At 46.2% G+C, this 22,221-nt stretch overlaps 1 protein-coding gene across 1 annotated transcript in view; it reads right to left on the bottom strand.

The window, feature by feature from the left end:
• Positions 1-22,221, bottom strand: part of PDE318 (P-loop containing nucleoside triphosphate hydrolases superfamily protein) — a 120,064-nt gene that overhangs the window by 41,149 nt on the left and 56,694 nt on the right. Inside the window, exons 9-12 of the mRNA XM_086812774.1 lie at positions 17,814-17,927; positions 17,614-17,685; positions 17,429-17,465; positions 17,214-17,326 (exon numbers count right to left, since the gene is read on the bottom strand). Coding sequence (XP_086668900.1) covers positions 17,214-17,326; positions 17,429-17,465; positions 17,614-17,685; positions 17,814-17,927 — 336 coding nt within the window. The remainder of the gene's footprint in view (positions 1-17,213; positions 17,327-17,428; positions 17,466-17,613; positions 17,686-17,813; positions 17,928-22,221) is intronic.

The raw sequence follows: 22,221 nt of genomic DNA, 5'->3' as shown, positions 1-22,221 counted from the left end.
GCTACTACAATGGCCTAGCAGAAAGAACATAAAGTTCAAGAATGTTTGAAGGTCAAGTCTCACCGACAAAAGCTAACAGATTATTGCACCCATTGAATGTTCTATGGGAGAGTATTGTTATGGATTTTATCTTTGGATTGCCAAAGTCCGGGAATGACGGTATATGGACCTCTTCACGAAACCAAGAAGTTTATTGAAACCATGTACGGGTTACCCCCAAACGAGCTTGTTTTGGAGGATCCACCGGGGGTGTAAAAGCCAAAACAGATTGTGTTCTATTCTATGAGAAAAAGAGGAAAGACAATGGGTCAAAAATTCCTCTTAGAAATGGATGTGAAATGGATGCCAGAAAAGTACTTCAAGGACTATCCAGATATACTACGAGCTTATCAGGAAGTGGTTGGTCTAGATGTATTTGAAGTACGGATATGGACGTCTTGCGATCACAACAGATTCAAGAGGGAGGGATGGTGTCTCTACCCTCTTGATTGTGTGTGTGTGTGTGTGTGTGTGTGTGTGTGTGTATATATATATATATATATATATATATATATATATATATATATATTGGACTAGAATTGATTTTTATTTTGCTTATATAATGATTATTTGGACATGCTCTAGTTTGGGTGGCAACGATGTCCGATAGCACAAGGAGCAAGATTTGTATATGGGAGGCAATGATGCCAGATGACCCATTAGACGGCAACGACGCCAGAACGAGATTTGTATATGGGAGGCAACGATGCCAGATAACCCATTGAACGACAACGATGCCAGATATCTTAAACTTCACAGTCCGGCGGTCATTGCGACCAAATGGCCCAGATGACTATATTGGCTTTCATAGTCAGGCGATCAATGAGACTAGATGGCCCAAATGACTATTGATGAACTCTCAGGCAGTCTTAGTGACCGAATCGCCTTTGAGCGAATTCTCGGGCGGTCCTAGTGACCAGATGGTAGTTTTAATGACCAGATGGCCTTGAGCGAACTCTTGGGCAATCTTAATGACCAAATGGCCTTGAGCGATAGTCTAAGCAGTGTCCCTCGAGAGCCAGATAGCTCAGCATGGTTTCATCAGAAACCAAATAGGACAATCCATGAACAGGAGGATCATTACTTGTGCATTGAATACTAATGTATGTTTGAATTCCTTTGACTTTGTGTGCTGTTTTTGATGTGTGGACAATGCTTGGATTTATGGCATGTGATAGTCCACTAGGCTCTAGACTAGTTGGCCAGTACTTGGAGTACCCAGTAGACGCGAATGATACATACTTGTTTGTTGACTAGCTTCTATCTAGTTTTTGCAGAGGGTAAGTATGCATTTATTATATCTAACACATGTGACGGGCCCTGAAGAAGTACCATCAAGAACGAAGACATAAGTCAAAGATAAGGCATAGAGATATTGCCAGATGAGCAGATGACACCACAGATATGGGGAAAGACCACATGCACAAGCTCACCCAACAGGGCTAGTATTGAAAAATATTTGAAACACTCGCAGTTGAGGACAACTGCAATATAAGAGGGAGGGATGTAACTATTTGACCTTCCTAGCTCTTTTTCACATAAGGGAACTTATGCCCGGACACATGGACAGGTTGATGAAAGCATGGAAAAAAGGTTCATGAAGTTGGCACACGAAAAAGCACCACTTTTGGTCAAAAGCAAGGAAAAGCAAAAAAGTCAAACTAAGTTGACTGGGAGCCAAGGGCACCATTGCAAAGAGGAGACTAAGCCGAACCAAAAAGCTACAAGCCGCTTTTCAAAAAAGCAAGGCCTTGAAGCTAGAAAAGCATAACTCAAGAACTTTGGCAAAAGATGAGTAATACTTTATTATTATTAAAATATAAAAACAAAAAGACAAAAGCAAAGCTTGGTTAGAGCTTTTTGGCAAAAGCGGGCCTCCCCAAATATAAAAAAACAATTTGAGTCTCTCTTGGATCAAGTGCATAAAGTTGTGGAGATCATCACCTTCATCATCTACCTCACCTCTAGCTACACCTCCGCCGGCTCAGCCAGTCCTAAGCCGCCGCCGCCCATCTTTGAAATTCAAGATTTGGATTTGGATTTAGAGTTTGGACTTGGGATTTGGACTTGGAAATGGACTTGGGATTTGGACTTGGAACTTCGACCTAGACTTGGATTTTGGATCTATCACTAGTCCGGTAAGAGATATTTGTGGGCATAGTTGTTTCTCGTACGCGTACGAACAGGTTCGTACGTACGAGTCGTACGGTACGATACCGTACGAATTCGTACGATATCGTACGGTACGAGTTGGTTTTCTTTTTCCCCAAAAAAAATTTTCCCTTGAAAAAAAATTCCAAATGCTAAAAAAAAATAGAAACCCTGCTTTATGAAGATCCCAAATGCTCGCAATACTTCGCAACTTTCGTGTCCACTCGGTATTCCATATGGGGTTGTGGAGAGACCTAAAAAATCTAGCGAGGTAGACTGGTAGTGTACACTCGATTGGTAGGATGAGAGAATCTTGCTACATCACTTGTGTATGCCTGGTATAGGTAGGCTAGACAATTAGATTCTCAAGTTATGCACGAGGGAGAACATTTGGACATGGCCATTTTGATCTAGAGAGGAGTCCCTAAACTTATCACCCTAGATGCACTCCTCGTATTTGTGCAAGGACGGTCCCTTAGTCATAAACGCTACACTGGGAGACCAGCACTGTAGACTCCTCCCCTCCCAACCTTCCCTCACATTCAAGCTTGAAGCTCTATAGCTTGTAAGTGTAAAAAATAAAAACCGTATTTTATCGTACGGTATCCGAAAATTTCATATTGTACCAAAAATTTCCGTACGGTATCGTATTTTCGTACCGTGACAACCATGTTTGTGGGTATCCTCGTGGTGTGCTTGGCATAAGAGATCTTGTGCCTCGACATTGACTTGGATATCCTACATCGGCATATCTATTTGTTTTGTATTCATTGATTGTATTGATCCTGGCCAGCGTGCCCGTAGATTGTTCCTGAATAAATTCTTGAAAGGGGGCAGGGCCTATTCTCTGCTCAGTGTGGTGTATTGTGCAAGATTTATTTACCTTTCTCTCTCTCTCCCCTCTCTCTCTCCCCTCTCTCTTTACCCTTCTCTCTCTCCCCTCTCTCTCTCTCGACCCCCAGGACATGCTCCACTGCCATCGAGCTACCTTCCCACGTGACATAGCTGAGGGAGACCTCTCAGCCATACTCGTCAACCCCATGCTTGACATTTTGGAGAGTGGTATACCATCTACTCGGAGCTGATGTTGCTCCCATGTTTTTATGTTTTTAGTATTTGATGACGAGTTTCCATGGACAGTTTTGTATCACCCCAGTGAGATAGCTATATTTATGTTTTCATTCTATTTTATTTTCCATTCCATGATGAGATATGCCATGGATATTATTGTACCACTTTGGTCTCATAGGCCCATTGGGTCTTTAGTAGAAGCTTAATATATCTTTCTTTCTTTCTCTATCTTATCTCTTGGACAAGTGGTTGAATCTGTCACGGCATGCCCCACTGGGCTTACAACACCACAGGCCAGCAACAGTGAGGGGACTGAGTTTAACTGCACTTACGACACTTATAGACTTCTTCCGGGTAGAGACTTTTAGAGCAGTCTCGCGGACTATTATGATTGACCACACACCGACCAAACTCTATGGGTCAGTACTTGAGATTGACCTCAACACACTAGCAAAGAGACATGGGCACACAGCATCAAGGCAGGCAGGCTTCCGCAAGTCATTCTCCACTTTGAATCACCTTCACTCTCCGAGCTATCATAGAAGAGGCCAGAGCACAACACTGACAGGTTTACTGTTGCTTTGTGGATTTTCGCAAAGCATTTGATACGGTGCCTCGAGCCAAACTATTGCAAAGACTCCAAGATTTGGAGGTACCATTAAACATGATTTCAGGGATCATAGTATTATATGAGTCAGTCATAGGGCGGGTGATATGCCTAGGAGGATTATCAGAGAAGATATCCAGTACCATTGGAGTGAAGCAAGGATGCCCACTGTCTCCCACCTCTACATTGACACGATTTTGGTTATGGTCTTCAACACATCCCCTCTTTTCACATCTCAACTAAGTTTCACATGCATGAGCAGCCCCGTAGAGATCGCACACTCGTGTGTACCTCGGAGTCACTTTTAGAGGACCGGTCTTCTCGATGAGCCACGCTATAGAGGCTAGACTGATGCAAGGGTATGCTTCTCTTGCTCTCATTGAGAGACAATGCTTCAAGGCCCATTTCCAAGAGCCGAGGACCAAGATGTGGCTATTTGACACCTTGGTCACTCCGGCAATGATGTATGGAGCACCCTTTTGGGCAACTGACCTTACAGCAGCCAAATGGCCGAATAGAGAGGCCTCAGGTCATGATGCTCTCCCGTATGATATTACCCTGGCAGAGTTTGCTACAGCACCCATGGTAGTAGAGGCACTCTTCCATACAGTCACATACATTCAGAAGATCAGTGCCATGGCCCCTGGAGACTCCCGAGGCTCCCCCTACAGTCCTCCCAGTAGCTAGCAACAGATGGGCACGAGTCATGGTATAGCCGAGTATACACGTGGTTCACGAGGCAGGGACTCGGGATGACCTAGAATCCCCATTCATCTTGCTCTTCAGGATGACAAGAACCGGACCACGAGAGGACACCCCACCAGCCATGGATGGCATACCCACAGCCTCATCGAGCCACACATTCTCGAGTGCCTGACCCCTCTCTCTCAGATTTCCTGCTCTTCCTCGGGTTTTTTGGAACCTTTTGCCTTCCATGCTTTTGGTCATGTCTTGGAAGTACATGTCCTTCTATGGCTACCCTCATCTGCTTCCACAGAGGTTACCGCTACCTCTGATGGAGTACCCGGAGTTTTTGTTCTGGTTCCTGACCCTTCCATCACTGATGGATACATCTTATTACACAGACCCAATGGCTCACATTTTCAACAGAGGATGGACATTGCTGGCAGAGCAGGTCAGTGTCATATTTGCCGCCAGCATGGTCATATTGCTAGAGATTGTCCTAGATCCAGAGGCTGCAATAGGAGGCGTCGTGGACATGTTCATCAGATGTCTCCCCCTACTGCCACATGTGCACCTCAGCATACTACACAGCAATGGGTGATGGTTAGGGATGGCAGGCATCCCAGGACCCGCATCCCTGCACCGGCAGTTATGCACTTAGGGGAGCGCCCTAACCCCTTTGCATATCTGGCTACACATGGTGATGACTCTGCACAGGAGGATGTGGATGCTCTACAGTTGGGTTGTCACGGTGATGAGGATGCATTGCAAAAGGAATATAATAATGATGATACACCACATTATGCATTGCAGCCGGATTGTAATGATGATGCTAGATTGCGCTCCCCTTCTCCCATTCTTGAGAAAAGAAAGGATTTCTCCCTGGAATGGGAAGAAAAGGTGGACACAGCTCTCAAAATGGAGGGGGGAGGGGGGGAGGGGAGGGGTGGAGATGGAGGTGGGGGGGAGAGAGATTTTTGGGCTGCAATGTACATGGTCCCATTGGGTTTTGGGTAAAAAGATTGGTCCAGCAGAGGAGAGTAATAGCCTTTTTGGATTTGCAAGATTTACATGCCTGTGGGAGATCTGGTCTACGAGGAACACTCTGGTCTTTGTTAATGATGGCATGCAAAGTGTACATCCTAAGAAGGTTATCTGTTTAGTGAAAGCTAACATTGCGAGTCTAGTGAGTGTAAACAGATGGGAGTCACAGATACAATGAAACTACTCACTAAGAGGATATTCGCTTGAGCAGTTTCTGTGGGTAGTACTTCTCTTGATTGTTTGAGAAGACTAACCCACAGTTTATATGTACTCTTTTCATATTATTAATATAAATACATCTTCACTAAAAAAAAGGTGGACCTCTCCTTGGAGAATTTCCCCTCCCTCCTTATGCAAGACGTGTTCCCACCTTGAAAGAGGGTCCTTCTTCATCGACCACGAGATTTGGTCATAGCTTTCAATCCTTGTCTTCATGAGGATTGTCCCATGGAACATACAGGGGCTTGGTGGTGTTTTTTTGCGTCAACGGAAATGCTTATCAAGAACCAGCTTCACTCTACAGTCACGGAAGGTTCTATGGAAATTGTGCTCTTGCAGGAGCATAAACTTGATACTAGCCAATGTGGTAGATCTAGCAAATTATTATCCAGTCCACCTTGTGGTCGAGAGCTGCAGGTGGTGTATGTATTTCAATGTCATCCCATATCTTGCCTTGCCCATGTTGTCATTCTGCCTGCTAGAGCACAGAGGATCATCATTATGTAGGATGACAGACGCATTGGTATTCTGAACATGTATCTACCTAATCATAGAGGGAAGCGGATTGCTTTTTGGAAGGCCCTCATTGACTTGCTTCCTCATGCTGATAATTGGATCATTGGGGGTGATTTTCATATGGTTAAGCAACCCGCAACCAAAAGAGGAGGACAATTGGGTATGGTGCACCCACTTGAGAGAGCCTCCTGGGAGAGGCTTATTCCTTCTATACATGGCAAAGATTGTTGGCTTGAGATTCAGAGGAGGCCATCCTCTCTCCTCTTTTGTTCGTCTAATAGGAGGGATGCAGGTTGCATTTATGCATGCTTAGATCGCTTCTATGTTGATGATTGGGTTTTTCATAGGGGAGGACATACACTCATAGAACCCAGCACCTCCAAATCTGATCATTGTGTAGTGGTTTTTTTTTTCCGGGAAAAAGATCCTTCAATTAGTTAAAGAGAAAACAGCCACAAAGGGCTACGTACAACCACGACGGGCTAGATTCCAACTCGCCTCATATAAGGGCAGGAAACAAGTGACCATAAGGGGAAGAGATGCTTCTCCTCCGACTAGCCGCTCTATGAGGAGAAGGCTATCTCATACAAGGGGAGGGGGGGGAACAACCACACAGGTGGTCAGTAATGCCAAATGGGGTCACCGCCTCTATCCGTGACGAAAGGGCCAGGCCTCGAAAGTCTCAACAAGGCTTCCCGCTGCTTCCGCATGTGGTCAGAACCTCCATGTAGCTTCCCCCACTGACTGCAGAGGGTGTGAATGATATCAAGCCATATGCACCTGATGGTCTCAACCGGCAGAGTGTGGGTACCCTCGATGGCCTCACTACATCTAGCACGCCAAATGTGCCAGGCTGCTATGCTACTGCAAATCTCCCATCTTTGGCATGAGCCTGGTTGCCAGTCGCCTGTAGGTGGGGTTGTGACAGGTACTGCTACAATACAATGATGGGAGACCTGAAGCGCTAGTCCTCCCCTATCCTCCTCATAAGTCCTGACCAGTCCAGCCTCGGTGGCCCAAGCGACAGTGCCCCAGGTGATGATCCAGGTCGATGCCCTATCCATGGCAAAGATGCGGAGAATCCGCTGCCAAATCTGTTGAGCCTTCGGGCAATCCCAAAGGCAATGTCACTGAGACTCTTGGGGGTGGCCGCAACGCGGGCAAGCTGCTGACCAACCTCCAACTACCAGCCAAGCACCGATTGCCAAACTCCTGTGTGCCACCGAACTCCTGTGTGCCATCAGCCAAAGAAAGAGAGTGATCTTCCTAGACCGAAAGCTGTCCCAAAGCCTCTTCTAGAAATCTGAAAGGAAGCGTTGTGATAGGCCCTAGGATTGCCAGTGTGCTACTGCTGCCGGTGTGCCATCTATCTCAGGTATCTGGATCCTATGGCCAAGCCGCACTGTATATGCAAAGAAGGGGGCATCCAGAGTCTCCTCCAGATCCGCGGGATCATGCCAAGTCCACTCTCCCAGGTCCCCCTGCAACCGCATGAGAGGTTGGCACTCCCAAATCCATAGCCGCCATGGTCTCTCCCTGGCCACCTTGGCTACTGTTGGATCTATGTCCCATTCCCGTGCCCGAAAACCAATCACCCTCACCCTCTACAAGGTACAGCCTCTGAAATCCTCCATGGGAAGCATTAATTTCTCTAGTCTGCCATGCGATTCAATAGAAAAAGTGAGCAGACCACTGTCCTCATATGCTCCGTGGATCACCACGAGGATATTGTGTCTGGTAAACACTCCTAACCACACTGGGGGGGTCGGTAGGCATCAACCACTCCTAAAGGATAGCTGAGTCAAGGTCGATGCTCAGCCTATCTAGACCCCGCATCCCTGTCAGGCGTCTCTCCTGCTCCTCCAGGGTAACTGCATGTGTGCAATCTAATCTCCAAGAGACCTGGCTGGTCCCATGCTGAAGGCTCCCCAAGATACATGAGGCCGGGCCCCCAACATGTGGCCACTGGGTAGGGGTTCCAGACCAGAGGCTTCCGAAGCCGCTCCTGTAAGGCAACTGCTTTCTCAAGGCTGGCCTGAAATGATCCCAAGCCCGACGTAAACTGGCTACAAATCTGTCCTCAAAAGCTGGGCTACAACAATGGGCTCTCATCTCTATGAAGATCCATTGAAGTACTCTGCGGCCACGGGCCCCCAAGGCTCGGAGTGCAGGCTGAAATCTGGGCCAATAAGAAATCCTTCCAAGGCTCACCACCAAGAAGGAGTCCTCTCACAATCAACTTGCCCACCAAGGCACGGCTCTAAATAGCAAGATCGATGAGTCCAAGCCCCCCTCTGGTATGTGGCTGAATGATCACTCGCCATGCCACCTTGGCCCTGGGTGGCCTCCCCTCACTTCTGGCCTATAAGAAGTTCCAGATCAACCGTTGAACCCAGCACGAAGTGATATACCACATGGTGGCTAGCAGTACCTGGTTCGCCACCACCAGTCTGCCTCCTAGGGAGATCCTCGCCGAGCTCCAATATAGAAGTTTCTTCCGAATACTTAGAAGAAGCAGGTCAAGCTGCTGCTCTGGAGAGATATCTATGCCAAGGTATCGAATTGGAATGCCCCTCGAGATCCACTGAAAATCCTCAACTGGTCGCCAAGTCAGGGCGGGTGCTGAGCCTACCCAAAAATCACACGACTTGTACCAATTGATCTGTGCTTTTGAAGCGCGGCAGAAAGCCTCGATCGCCACCGCAAATCTTTGTAAATTCTCCACATCTCCTACAAGGAAAGCTGTTGTGTCATCTGCAAACTCTGAGTCCAGCAGCTCCTCCTGCATGCGGAGTGGAAGACACAATCCTTGAAGCCCAGTCTCCTGGGCAGAGAGAAAACTATTCATGGCCTCGACGACGAATAGGAAGAGGTAAGGTACCAAAGGACAGCCCTATCTAACCGAGCGGGGGAGGGGGAATCTATCGCCACGGGCTCCCTGAATGAGAACCTGGCTATGTGAGGCTGAATAAAGACCTGATCCTCCACGAATCCACTCCATGGGGAATCCCATCCGGCTCATAGTGCCCTCTAGAAAGCTCCAATCCACCCTATCGTAAACTTTCTCAAAGTCAAGGAGTAGCACAATGAGATCCTGTTGCCGCATCCTGGCCGAAGTTGTCGCCTCCCAAAAGGTGAAGATGTTGTCCAGAATGCTCGAATCTTGAACAAAGCCGGCCTAAGTGTCATGGATCAAGTCTGGGAGAAAAGGAGTCTCCTGCTAATGGCCTTGGCCAAGATCTTATAGGCTGTCCCTAGAAGAGTGATGGGTCTCCATTGCCGGATCTCCCTCTATCACCACCCTCCTTGGGAAGCAAGTGAATCAAACCCTCTGAGAGCCTCTCTGGCATGGCACCTGTGATCATAATCTCATTGAAGGCAGCACGAAGGCCACCTTCCATGAGGTCCCAATGGTGAAGAAAGAAAGAGACTGGAAGCCCGTTCGCCCTCGGGCATTTGCCCCTGGGAAGTGCCGTCACTACCTCCACCAACTCCTCAATAGTAAAAGGTGTCAATAAGAATGACCGAAGAGAAGGGGGAACCACCTCCCTCATATGCCGCTAGACTCTCTCACGTGCTTCCACCACTTGTGGAGATACTAGGGCACCAGTGAGGAGGGATCGAAAAAAGTCCACGGCGATGGCTCTCATGTTCCCAGAAACCCTCTAAACGGCTTTGGGCTGCCTCCTGCAAGAAACAGTTGATCTCCCCTAAGCCCTCATCCATTGTGCACACAGCAGAGCCTGAAAGAAAATCCAATCCCACCCATATTTGCTCTATCCTGCTGCAAACCTCTAGGTCCTAAATGAGGCTGTCTAGGATGCTTGAGCTCATCTACCTGTCATGCTTCCAAAGGTCCTCTAAGGACAAAATAACCAAGGCATGGTCAGAAAATGTAGTGCCTGCCAAAATACCAATCATACCCCCTCCTGCAAGCCCACTCATCCACGTAAAATCTGTCAAGTCTAGAGAGGTTGGGGCCAGTCCTCTGTCACCAGCCTGGACATTTCCCAGTCTGAAAGGGGTCCGGTGGACTCCAGGATGTTAAAATATTTGGAAAGTACAAGCTTTGGGAATGGGGGATTATCCTAGAATACAAAGGACCACACTCCTAAAATTTAGGAGAGTTGCTATTTTTGGCCCGACTCCGATGGAAGTTCTATTCGCGTCATTACATTTGGAATTGAGCAGATACCAAGAGTTGGCAAAGTGCCTATGACAGAATGTCTACCAGTTGGGATATTTTTAGAGGTAAAGATTATGGAAGAACCCATCTCTTAGATTGGGACATGTGGCAAGAAAGTGGACCAAAGTGAGACAAGTGGCCTGACACTTGTTATAAAGTGGATCAAAGTGAGACAAGTGGCCTCACACTTGTCACTTCAGCTATTGTGTGGCTCTCCACTTGTCATTGTAGCCTTCTCTTGCCATTTTAGCTCATGGGAGGCCTAAATCTATAAATTGGAGCCCTCTCTCTTCATTAATGGAGGCTCTCTTGCTGCACACTAGCCTCTACCACCGTTACAAGCTGCCCTAATGATGGCTACTCTCTTTCTCTCTCTCTTGAAGGCTGCCCATGAAGAATACCGGCTGTTGGGGACTGTTTTGGAGGCTTCCATCGCGAAGAAATACTGAAGGCAAGGGTATTTAATCATTTATTATGATTTCTAGCCATTGTACTTGTTGTACCAGCATTTGTACTTGCTGTACCAGCCCTTGTACTGGCTGTACCAGCTTCTGTACTTGCTGTACCGGCTGTACCAGCCCTTGTATTGACTGTACCAACTTTTGTACTTGCTGTACCACCCATTGTACCGGCTGTACCAGCTTCTATACTTGCTGTACTTGCTGTACCAGCCACTGTACTTACTGTACCAGCCACTGTACCGGCTGTACCAGCCATTATACCTGCTGTATCGGCTGAATGGAGAGTTGTACTTGCTGTACCCTTTCTATTGCATGAAGACCCGTGGTTTTTGGGGAAGAATCAGTACCCACACGGAGGTATATGGATTATATTGTTGGCTCGGCATTTCTACAGCCTATGTTCCGGCTTGATTGCCTCGTGTTATGGCATTTGTATATGGATAATCCGGCATCTCCCGTGGGGAGAGTAAGGCCCTCAAAGCTTGTACATGATATTATTCTCCTTGGGTAATAAAATACTCCAAGGGGGGAGTCGGCCCATTCCGGCCTCTATGTGGTGTCACATGTGCAAGATCCATTTTCAGCATTTGTGGATGTTTTGTCCAGCTTTATGTTTTATGCAAAGTGATGATGGATATGTGTTAAGGCTGTGGCCATGTTTAAGTGTTTTAATATGCATTGATGGTATCAACAAGTGTGTCAAAGGCCCTAGTCCCCTGGGCACCCGCCGCGAGTTACATCCTCCTCCTATCCGATCTCGAGAAGCGAAGACTCCCATGGCTACACCCAAACTATGGAAGATGCAGAGGGTCCTGTCCCCGGACTGCAAGAATCATCTCCTCCCAGGCTGAGTACTCTGCTCCTCAAACTATGGCTGCGCCACGCAGGTCTTTCCTCTGTTGCCTCTATCATGTTGAAGTCACCACCCAAGCACCAGAAGTCAGCCTGAGGGAGGGCTTGCCATACGGAGCTCCAAAAGAGGGCTCTACCTGCGGCAGCGTTCGAAGCGTAAACGTTGAGGAAGCCAATGCTATCCTCTGCAATAGTGATGGTAATCCACTGCCCACGCCCGGGGACGATGACTCCTGAGCCAGTCATCACTGCCGGCAGCAGCTGCTCACTGACACAAATACACACCCCTCCCTACGTCCCAAAGGGGCCGAAAGATGGGGACCAAAAAGTGTGACTCCTACGTGGAAGAATCTTCCCGCATCTACAGGTGCGCCCCTCTAAGAGGTGATGCTCCTAGAGGAATAAAATGTCTGGGTCCCCCAACCATGGCTCTCTGGAGCTCGCCTCGTAGGACACCTCGTCTTTGAAAGCACTAAGGCCCCCTAAATCGTGAATGTTCCATGTAACAATTCACATATCAGTCTCTCTGGTGATGCAACACTAGCGGAACTGCACTCCACTCAGAGAGTCTTGGGCGAGGGTTTAGATAGGGAATAATCACAATCCGTGTGGGGGCGAAGGCGCGCCAGGTGGGCACTAATCATGTCCTCCATGTAGTGCCACTCGATACGAGTGCAAGCGTATGCATGCTCCAGACTCCATCTGTCACAATAGAGGTATCTGTAAGAGGGGGAAGAGGTACCGCGACAGAATTATGCATGAAGACAAAAAGCAGCATCTCCAAGTTGGAGACTACCATCTCCCCGCCCTAGCCTCGATGAGCAAAACCTCCAAGCTCCATCCTAGCCAAGGGCCAGAAATGGGCGAGAATGTCGGTGATGCGAAGATCCTCAAGATGCTAAGAGAGCTCAACTGCTTGTCCCTAGATGGCATCTGCCATCATCTCGGGATTCCACTCTTCCGGGGGCTGCACTGAAGGGGAAAGAGAAGATCATCACACCATTATCTGGCGTAGAGGGCTTGGAGTGGTGAAAAACCACACATACCCGAACAGGGGCTACTATCTCCTCGAAAATGTCGGTCCCTTCCATCGCAGACATCAGAAGAAACTATAATCCACTGGCCTTCCTAGGATCCTAGGAGCCCCACCTAGGGACTCTCGCGGAAGAGCCCTCACGGGGGAAACGGCAATGGTCATCTCTACCGGCTCAGAGAACCGGTGAATCAAGCGACGGACGGATCCTGCCGACTGCCTCCTCTCTGGGTCGCAGGCTGGATCCTGCCGACTGCCTCCTCTCTGGGTCGCAGGCTGCTGGGGGGCGACGAGAGTGCTCTGGAGGGAAAGAGGGGGGCGGGGGGGGGGGGGCGTGGAAGATAAGGGCGGGACGGGGGGAACCGCGGTGGGTAAAGTCAGTGACGAAACAGGAGGAGGACGGGGGAGGCGGTGAGGGAGGGCGGAGGGGTGGAGGGGCGGGCGAGGGGTGCTGCTGGGAGAGATCCATCGGAGAGGACAGCTGCAAGTCTCTCTATGGATCAAAGACTTGATCTACCCAACACCTGAGAGGGAGTCTTAGATGGATCGATCAAATTGATGCAACTATACCGCATGAGTGGATTACTAGCACATTTCACGATCAACATCATCCTAGGTGGCTGGGAGTTTTCTCCAGGACAAGAGTGCCGTTACAAGTGTTAATTAACCTTCATAGATCAAGATGAGGAGGGAGATAGTGTTTTTTATTCTATCCAACCAGGATGGAGATTGTTGAAATGTGACACACTCTAGATTATTGTTCGCACTGCCCCATCCAGCAAGAGTAGTTAGCCGCTCAACAAAGCAATGGCATGTTGACTCTCTGCTTGATATTGTGACCCATGGGTCTTGGTTCTTATGGTTAAATGGTGGATGTCCTATTAGATATCTTCATTGGGATCCTAGTGAGTGGGAGTGGATTGATGGAGCCAATTTTATGAAGAGTAAGCTTTTTTCTGCTACGCTACTAGAGGACTGCTTGGGCAGATTCAAAGGACGACTCCTCTCACGCCGCAGTGGGAAAGCTATAACATCACCCCATTGATTCGAAAGAGATTTTGGCACAAACTTTGGCACTCATACAAAGGAGCCAGATCTCCCAGTTCTCTTGGTTATTCTTACATGGTGGCCTTCCCACTAATCAGTGGAGTGATATTTTTGGAGTAGACCCCACTTACCCCATATGCCAAGTAGCCTATGAGAAAGTGCAACATTAAATATGGGAGTGTACAGGTGCTCAGAGGATTCGGGGCTCTATAGCTTAGCTTATGTGTAGATTGAGGAGAGACCATTTATGTTACTTGGGGCGTTGTTGCTTGGCTCACTTAGTCTGCTTCACAAATATTTTTTGAGGGCACGGATCTGCATACTGCCATAATGATATGATGGGATTGGTAGACATGGCAGGTTCACGTTCTAGTGACCTTACTCAGTCGTGGTGTGGACCAACGTTGCAAGCTACAAGATATTCCTTCTACATAGTATAGGATTGATACTACTTGGAAGCTCATTGCCACTATCACAGCTTGGCAAATTTGGAGGGCCAGATGCATAGAGGCTATTGAGGGCACTTAGATATACGACACTTAGTGCATGTGTACCATATGGGGAGATATTATTCACACTCTTGTGGCCACATGGGCTCGTATGCAGGGACCTCTAGATATGCGCATGCAAAGCACATTATTTTCATGAGGGAGTGGGATCAAGGGAATTTTCTTCTCAATGACCCCCACAAGACTCTTTGGGCACCTTTGTGCCTCATATTGGTTGAGATCGCCCTACATTTTGAGATGAGATTTTGTTTTGTTCCGGCTTCCAACTGTGATTTTGGAAGGTTTATTCATACTTAATAGAAGTCTCCTTTTTCCCCTCCCAAGATGGCAAACCAAGATCCGACTTCTTCTCATGCGAGATGAAGTCTAGAGTGTGGTCAAGGGCACTAAAGAAGGGCCGAAAGGAGAAGAGGGATCCCCGATAGTGCAAGCTTGGCAAGACAAGAATGACAAAGCACTCGTGCACATTGACTTGGGATTAGCTAACAACCTCATACATCATCTTGACCTAGACAAGCCGGCCAAAGAGGTATGGGAAAAGCTTAAGAACCTCTTCGGAAACAAATCAATAATTCCAAAGTTTTTCTCAAGCAAAATTTACTTAATATGAAAATGAAAGCATCTCAAACTCTGCAAGAACCTAGGCTTGGTTCTTCAGTATCCAATATAGAAGAGATTCCCAACCATGTAGAGACCCTCACTGTTCTTAGGGTGGCCCATGAGATGCTATACCAAAAATGATCGTCATCCTCATTGATGAGGACCATCTTCTCAAAGAGCTAGTTGACGCTAGATTTGATGCAGATAAGACCCTATGTCAAAGATGAAAGGAAAAGGCAAACCAAGCAAGATCAAAAAGTGCACTTACTGCAAAAAAGCTTGGACACTCTGAAGTTAGATATTTCAAGCGGATGGCCAAGGAGCAAGCTGAAGATCATGCAAAACTAGGAGAAGAAGAAGACGAAGATGAAGATGTACCAGATACATCCACAGCACCGGAAAAAGCCCTCGCAATTATGACTAATCTTTCTCTTGAAGAGGAAGATTATGATTGGGCTTTCCGAATTTCCTACTTTGTATGAGTCAAAGGTTCTCTGCCCGGGATGGCCCTAAAAATCTAATAAATCATCTTGTGTTTTTCTGTAAGCCTTGTTTTTATAAAAAGCTCCGCATTTTTCGCATATCTCTACTTAGAGCCAGGGGGTTTGTTCTGTAGGCAGAATCATTAGTGGTCAAGCTCTTATATCAAGCCTGGCAAGAGGGTTTCAGGTGTTGGCACAATGTGTTCTTTTGTATCACGTGTTGCAGTTTAGAGCCCAAATTGCCATGGCTATTGAAGGTCTCCTAGACAACACCTCCTCCACTCCGAAGGGGGGTTTGTTGGATATTCAGAGTCTAGTAGGTGGGAATGGCTTTTCAAGTGTGAACACCCTCTATATGCTTCAAATGGGCTATTACGGAAGCCCTAACCAATCAAGTATGCATAAGTGTCATCATGTTGCATGGAATCATATTCATCTTGCATGGCACTCACCCAATGTTGATTTTCATGTGCATCTTCAAAAGATACAGGCTCCTCATCATCACACTACATGCTAACATAGGCATAATCAACATAATTCCCAGAAGCATGTTTTGAATCAGCCTTGGTTCTACCAAAAATGGGAGCTGAAAGGCGGCTGTCTTGCAGTGTTTGCAACTGCCAACAGCCATCTAGGCACATTTCGGGTCTCCTGTATGGCTGCCCTTTCATCTCTGATTGCATCATCAATAGCCCCCTAATCAACAAGCTGATTTTGAGCATTGATAATGGGCGAATTCCAACTGCTGGAATGGCTTATTTACAGCCCTTTCTTGAGGCACAAGATCTTCATCTAGTTGTTCATGAACACAGATGGGAAGTAAACCCTCAAACACGTCATATGAGCTTACATATGAGTGATTTCCACACTCAAGCATGGGCTGAACTGAATTTCCAACAAACACAACATCTCTACTGACAATAATCTTCCATGTAACGGGATGATAGAGACAATAGCATTTGCTTTCCTTGTATCCCACAAATATGCATTTCACAGCCTTGTCATCAAGATTGTTACAGTGTTGTTCAAGCACAAGAGCATAAGCCAAATATCCAAACACTCTCATATGATCAACTTTGGGCTTCCTTTCAAACCAAGCTTCATAAGGCCTGATTGTCTTCAATGGCTTGGTTGGACAGCTGTGAAGCACATATGCAGCACAACCAACAACTTCCATCCAAGACCTATGTGGCAATTTATGAGCCTTAACCATGCATGGTGCGATCTCCATAAGAGACATGTTCTTCCAACCACACCGTTTTGCTAAGATGTGTATGCCAAGCAAATCTAGAAAAAACATCAATGTATGTGACAAAGTACACGTGTCCTCCCAAGGATGGTATCCTCATGGGACCAGAAACAGAATGTATGAACTGTAATTTGCAGACAGCCCTGACTGAACCATCCTTTGAGAATGGTTTCTGATGCATTTTACCCAATATACACCCCTCACAAACATGTTTGGCAGGTGTGTCTAAATGTGGCATTGGGAAACCCCAATTTACACAATTTATACAATATACACCCAATTTACCCAACATTTCACCCAATATGCACCCCTCACAAACATGTTTGGTAGGTGTGTCTATATGTGGCGAAACCATCTGATGCCTCTAACCAAAAACAGAACATCCCCTGGACCATTAATTGAATCTAAAAGGATGCTTTTCACATAAAAAGATCATGTTCAGATCAAGCAAATCCTCCCTCACCTGATCAGAAACCTTAACCCCACATTCGCCAGTCAGGTCATGTACATAAAGGACAGCAGTTGGCAAGTAAGAAAGGGCAGCCAAAGTTAGCTTCTCCATACTGTTCCTCTCCTCTAAAAAACAGAAACAACAAACAAAGACATAAACTTAACTGTACATTAAGGTTTCCTCTTGCAAAAATAAGCAATCAAGTTCCAAGCCAATATGGGCTGTACCATCAGGCCGCCTAAGCAATCCAGGAGTGTCTGTCACCTGTAAACCAGAATGTCTAGCTATATAATAAACCTTTGAGGATAAATATGCCTAAAATCAAAGTGGGGTGTGCACATGCACATGAGCAGGTGTGTATACCCGCAGAAAAGAAAACCCAAGTGATGCATATGAAGGAGAGATTCACGACCTGATACACATCCGTGTGAACAAAAATATGCCCCATTGATATGCCTCGTGTGGTAAATGGATAATTGCATACCTGTTCATCCATCCAAAGTTTCAAAATCAGTGACACACATAAGGACCTACCTTCATTGGCAATACAACACCACCATCTATCAATATGGACTCAAATAACATGTTCTGAAAAACAAAGTGAGATCCTACCTCTGGCTTTCCAGTTGATAACACCCGTACCAAAGAGCTTTTTCCAACGTTAGGGGCTCCAACAAGGCAAAGTGTTGGAGTTTTAACATTGAAAACAGGCATGGCTCGCAAAGTCTGCAGATCAGATCACCTTAAGCGATTTAAAATTACAAAAGCACACACAATAGGCTTGAGCAGTATCAGCAACTTTCCAAAGACCTACAGCATAGTTATACATGGAGAATGTTTTACTAGTTGTACTTCTTAGGTGGTAAGGAACATTTAGTAAGCAAGAGGGTTACTGTGTCGAGGTTAGAGGATGACATGCAGTTTTTCTTCACAGAGAAAAATGCACTGCAGTTCGCAAAAGAATAAGAGGAGGAACTACATGTCCATGTACAGTAATTGTCCTCCCTTGACAGAACTCACATCTGGACTGTCCAATCAACCAATCTATTTCCTAAATTGAACGAACTCATACACATCAGCATGCTCCAAATTCATTCCAGAAGATTTGGCATGTCATTCTTCCGAAGCATTCCACCAGATCGAGTTGTCCAAGGGACAATAATAACTGGGAATGCCTTTGGTCATGGATCCTGGGCAGGATATTCACCAAATTTGCCTTGCCGCCCAACTGCAGTTCGCAAAAGAAGAAGAGGTGGAACTACATGTCCATGTACAGTAATTGTCCTCCCTTGACAGAAATGACATCTGGACCGTCCAATCAACCAATCTATTTCTTAAATTGAACGAACTCATACACAACAGCATGCTCCGAATTCATTCCAGAAGATTTGGCATGTCATGCTTCCGAAGCATTCCACCAGATCAAGTTGTCCAAGGGATGATAATAACTGGGAATGTCTCTAGTCATGGATCCTGAACCAGGATATTCACCAAATTTGCCTTTCTTCCCAAGTTTGTCGTTGGTTGGCGTAAAACTGAGCGCGATCTTAATTACTCTTTATGCTTTCCCTTGCGATTTTCAGCATGTCTTGCATATCTTGCAAGAAGTCCACTGCTGATTGCAATTTGACTCCCCTTAACCCAACGGCTATAGGTGACTTTGGTTCATAACCATACATAAGCATGAATGGGCTATAACCAGTAGCTACATGCTTACTGCTATTTTAAGCAAACTCAATCTGTGGGAGGTACCTTTCCCACTCAGACTCTCTTGGAGACATACGCACTCAACATTTTTTCCATAGTCTGGTTAGTCCTCTCTGTCTGACCATTCGACTCAGGATAATCTGAAGATGACATACTCAAGCGTGTTTCCAATTTGGAAAATACGGATTGCCAAAATTGTGCAGTGAATTTGGGATCCCTGTCACTCACAATCTCCTAAGGTAGTCCATAAAGCTTGTACAACTACTCCACAAAGAGCTGAGCCAACTCGTGACTCTTCACCATCAACTTAGTAGGGATAAATCTTGCCATCTTCGTCAATCGGTCTACAACAACCCAGATTGAGTCATGGCCCCTATTAGTCCGGGGTAATTCAACTACAAAATCCATCGAGTTACTTTGCCATTTGTTCTCACGAATTTGCACAAGATGTAACAATCCTCCAGCTCTAAGCCTTTCAGCTTTGTTAAGCTGGCACTGGGAACGCTTCTGCACATAATCCTCGACAAAGGACTTCATGCGCGGCTAGTAAAAATGACAGCCAACCAAGGCTAAGGTTCTATGTATGCCCGGGTGCCCTGCACTAGGTGCATCATGGCACTCATGCAATATCAAAGTTTGGACGTCCAGATCACTGGGCACACAAACCTTGCCGTCCTTAAACAGTAATCCACCTCTAGTGGAATACTTTTCCAATATCTTTCTCTCAGCAACACTCACCGGAGTGTCCGGAACACTCGGATCTCGCAGGCTGCTTCCGGCCTGGACCAATTGCCAAATTCGACCAAAATGGGAATCTTGTTGGCAACGCCCTTGAGAGATAGATAGAAGTCAGTCGTTATCTCAGCAAAAGAGATAGCATTAACCTCGGGGATCCTCCTAAGGGCATCAGCAACCCGATTGGTTGTTCCCCTACGGTAACGGATCTCAAAGTCAAACTCCTGCATGAGGTCAACCCATCTGGCCTTCCGACCTCTCAGATCAGGCTGATCACAAATATACTTCAACGAATGGTGATCTGTCCAGACTACAAATCAAGACCCATACAAATAGTGTCTCCACATCTTCAACGCATGGATAACTGCCAGAAGCTCCTTTTCCTGGGTAGGGTACCTCATCTGTGCATCTGAAAGCTTTTTACTTTCAAATGCTATGGGCCTCCCATCCTGGAATAGGGCAGCACCTATTGCATAATCATTGGCATCCATTTCAACCACAAAAGGTTTACTGGAATCCACAATCAGCAACATAGGCGCTGAGGTAACAAGCTCCTTCAATGCTCTAAAACACTGGTCCAACTTGTCACTCCAAACCACCGGAGGACTTAACTTGCCTTTCTTGCTTCTCACCCCCTTTAAGAGTTCAGTCAAAGGGGCGGCAATCTTGGCATAGGCCTCGATTAACTTCTCGAAAAGCCAGTGAATCGCAAAAAAGATTTCACTTGTCTAATCGTCCTTGGAATAGGCCATTCAAGATTGACCATAGATCAATCTTGGTGAAATACTAAGCACCCTAAAGACGATTCACCAAGTCATCCATCCTAAGTAAAGGATACTTGTTCTTGACAGTGAGCTTGTTCAAGCCTTTGTAATCCACACAGATGTGCATACTACCATCTTTCTTCCGTGACAGAAGAACGGGAGCACCCCATGGAGACTTACTAGATTGAACAAAACCTTTATTGAGATACTCTTGCAGTTGTCGAGCAATCTCGTCCTCTTCCCTCTCGTTAAACCAATAAGGTTGCCGGGAGACGGGATGGCTACCAGGCAATAGCTCAATCTCATGGTCAACACCCCGCTCGGGTGACGGACCATCTGCTAACTCTTAAGGAAATACATCACTAAACCCCTTTCAAATATTGTCCAAAATTTGTTGTTCTTTAGTACAACTATTGCTTGAGATAGAATTACATTCTAAAGCAGATGATCTTAACAAATTTCAGAATTGAAAAGATCATAGAAACAAGAAAAGACACAGAATTTGGATCAAAAAGTGATTCATATATATATCCTCGGCCAAAGCCTGAGTCGAGTTTACATCAGAAAATCCACGCAGGACATCACCCCAGATTACATAGAGTTCACCATCATGAACAAGTGAGAACTTATGAGTCCAATAATCTAATATTATCGTCTCGCTCTTGTCAAAAAACCAGGACATTCCCAAAATCATATCTACCCTATCAAGGTTCATGATATGGAAGTCCAAAGCCTCCCGGTAGTCCTGAATCTGGACCTCCAATCTAGGCACCGTTCGATCCCACACTTCCACGTCTGCACCCCGATTAAGGTTGACCACATATCGATGATCACTTGCCTCCATGGGTAGCCGGAGTGTCTATACCAAACGTGAAGAAATAAAATTGTGAGTAGAACCGTTGTCAAATAGAATCCGCACACTTTGGCCGCCTACAGATCCCTCAACTCAGAGGAGATCATGCGGACTGAAAGCAGATTCACTTATTTGATATCCACAGCGACTACTTAAGGCCAAATGATGAATTTCAACAGAAGAGATCAAAGAGTTACCTTGTAGTTCCGTAATATGTACCGAGGTCTTACCCCCTGCAGACTTCTTCTTCGGACAATCTCAATAGTGATGACCGAGCTGGTTGCACTGTTCTTTGGTTTGCGGAGCAGATCTTTTCTTGCCTCTCGAGCGCTTTTTGGGATTGCGTTGTGACGACTGACCATCCTAGGATGCTGCAAAACTACCTCGTTTCTTCTCTTTAGAGGATTTTTGGTTCTTGCATGCAGACTCACCCGCAGGCTCACCACCTCTTCTGACAACAAGGGTGTCATCAAAATTCTTGGCATACGGTAGATGTCGTCCAAGAATGAATACGGTTCAGTAGAACCTCATTCTGATAATCTGGAGGTAGTCCGAATAAATAAAGCATATACACCAACACATGAGGCTCCTCAAGGGCCTTACAACGGTTCACCGAGTCTTTGAACTCCTAGTAACAGTTGTCCAGGCTCTTCTTTCCCATCTCCAATTTGAACAACTTACGAAAGTTTTCAATTTTGTTGATGGAGACAAACTGTTGTTTAAACACTTGCTGAAAATCAGCCCATGTTATCGGCTTTTCACGAAGGTCCTTCCACCAAGCAAACGCCTTATGCTGAAGCATAATTTGAATCTGACTAATATGCTGAGCATCAAGGTATCTGTACAGATCAAAAAAGGTGATCCACTTCGCAAGCCAGCTATCCAAGTAAAGCTCCTCACACTCTTTCTTCTGACCGGAAAACGATTCCGGATGAAAAGGCACTTGCAGAGAAGGAGGATT

Source organism: Cibotium barometz, chromosome 18 (assembly GCF_041138505.1).
Source record: "Cibotium barometz isolate CiBa-2024 chromosome 18, ASM4113850v1, whole genome shotgun sequence".
NCBI lineage: Eukaryota > Viridiplantae > Streptophyta > Polypodiopsida > Cyatheales > Cibotiaceae > Cibotium > Cibotium barometz.
This window is presented reverse-complemented; position numbering and strand designations above follow the sequence as displayed.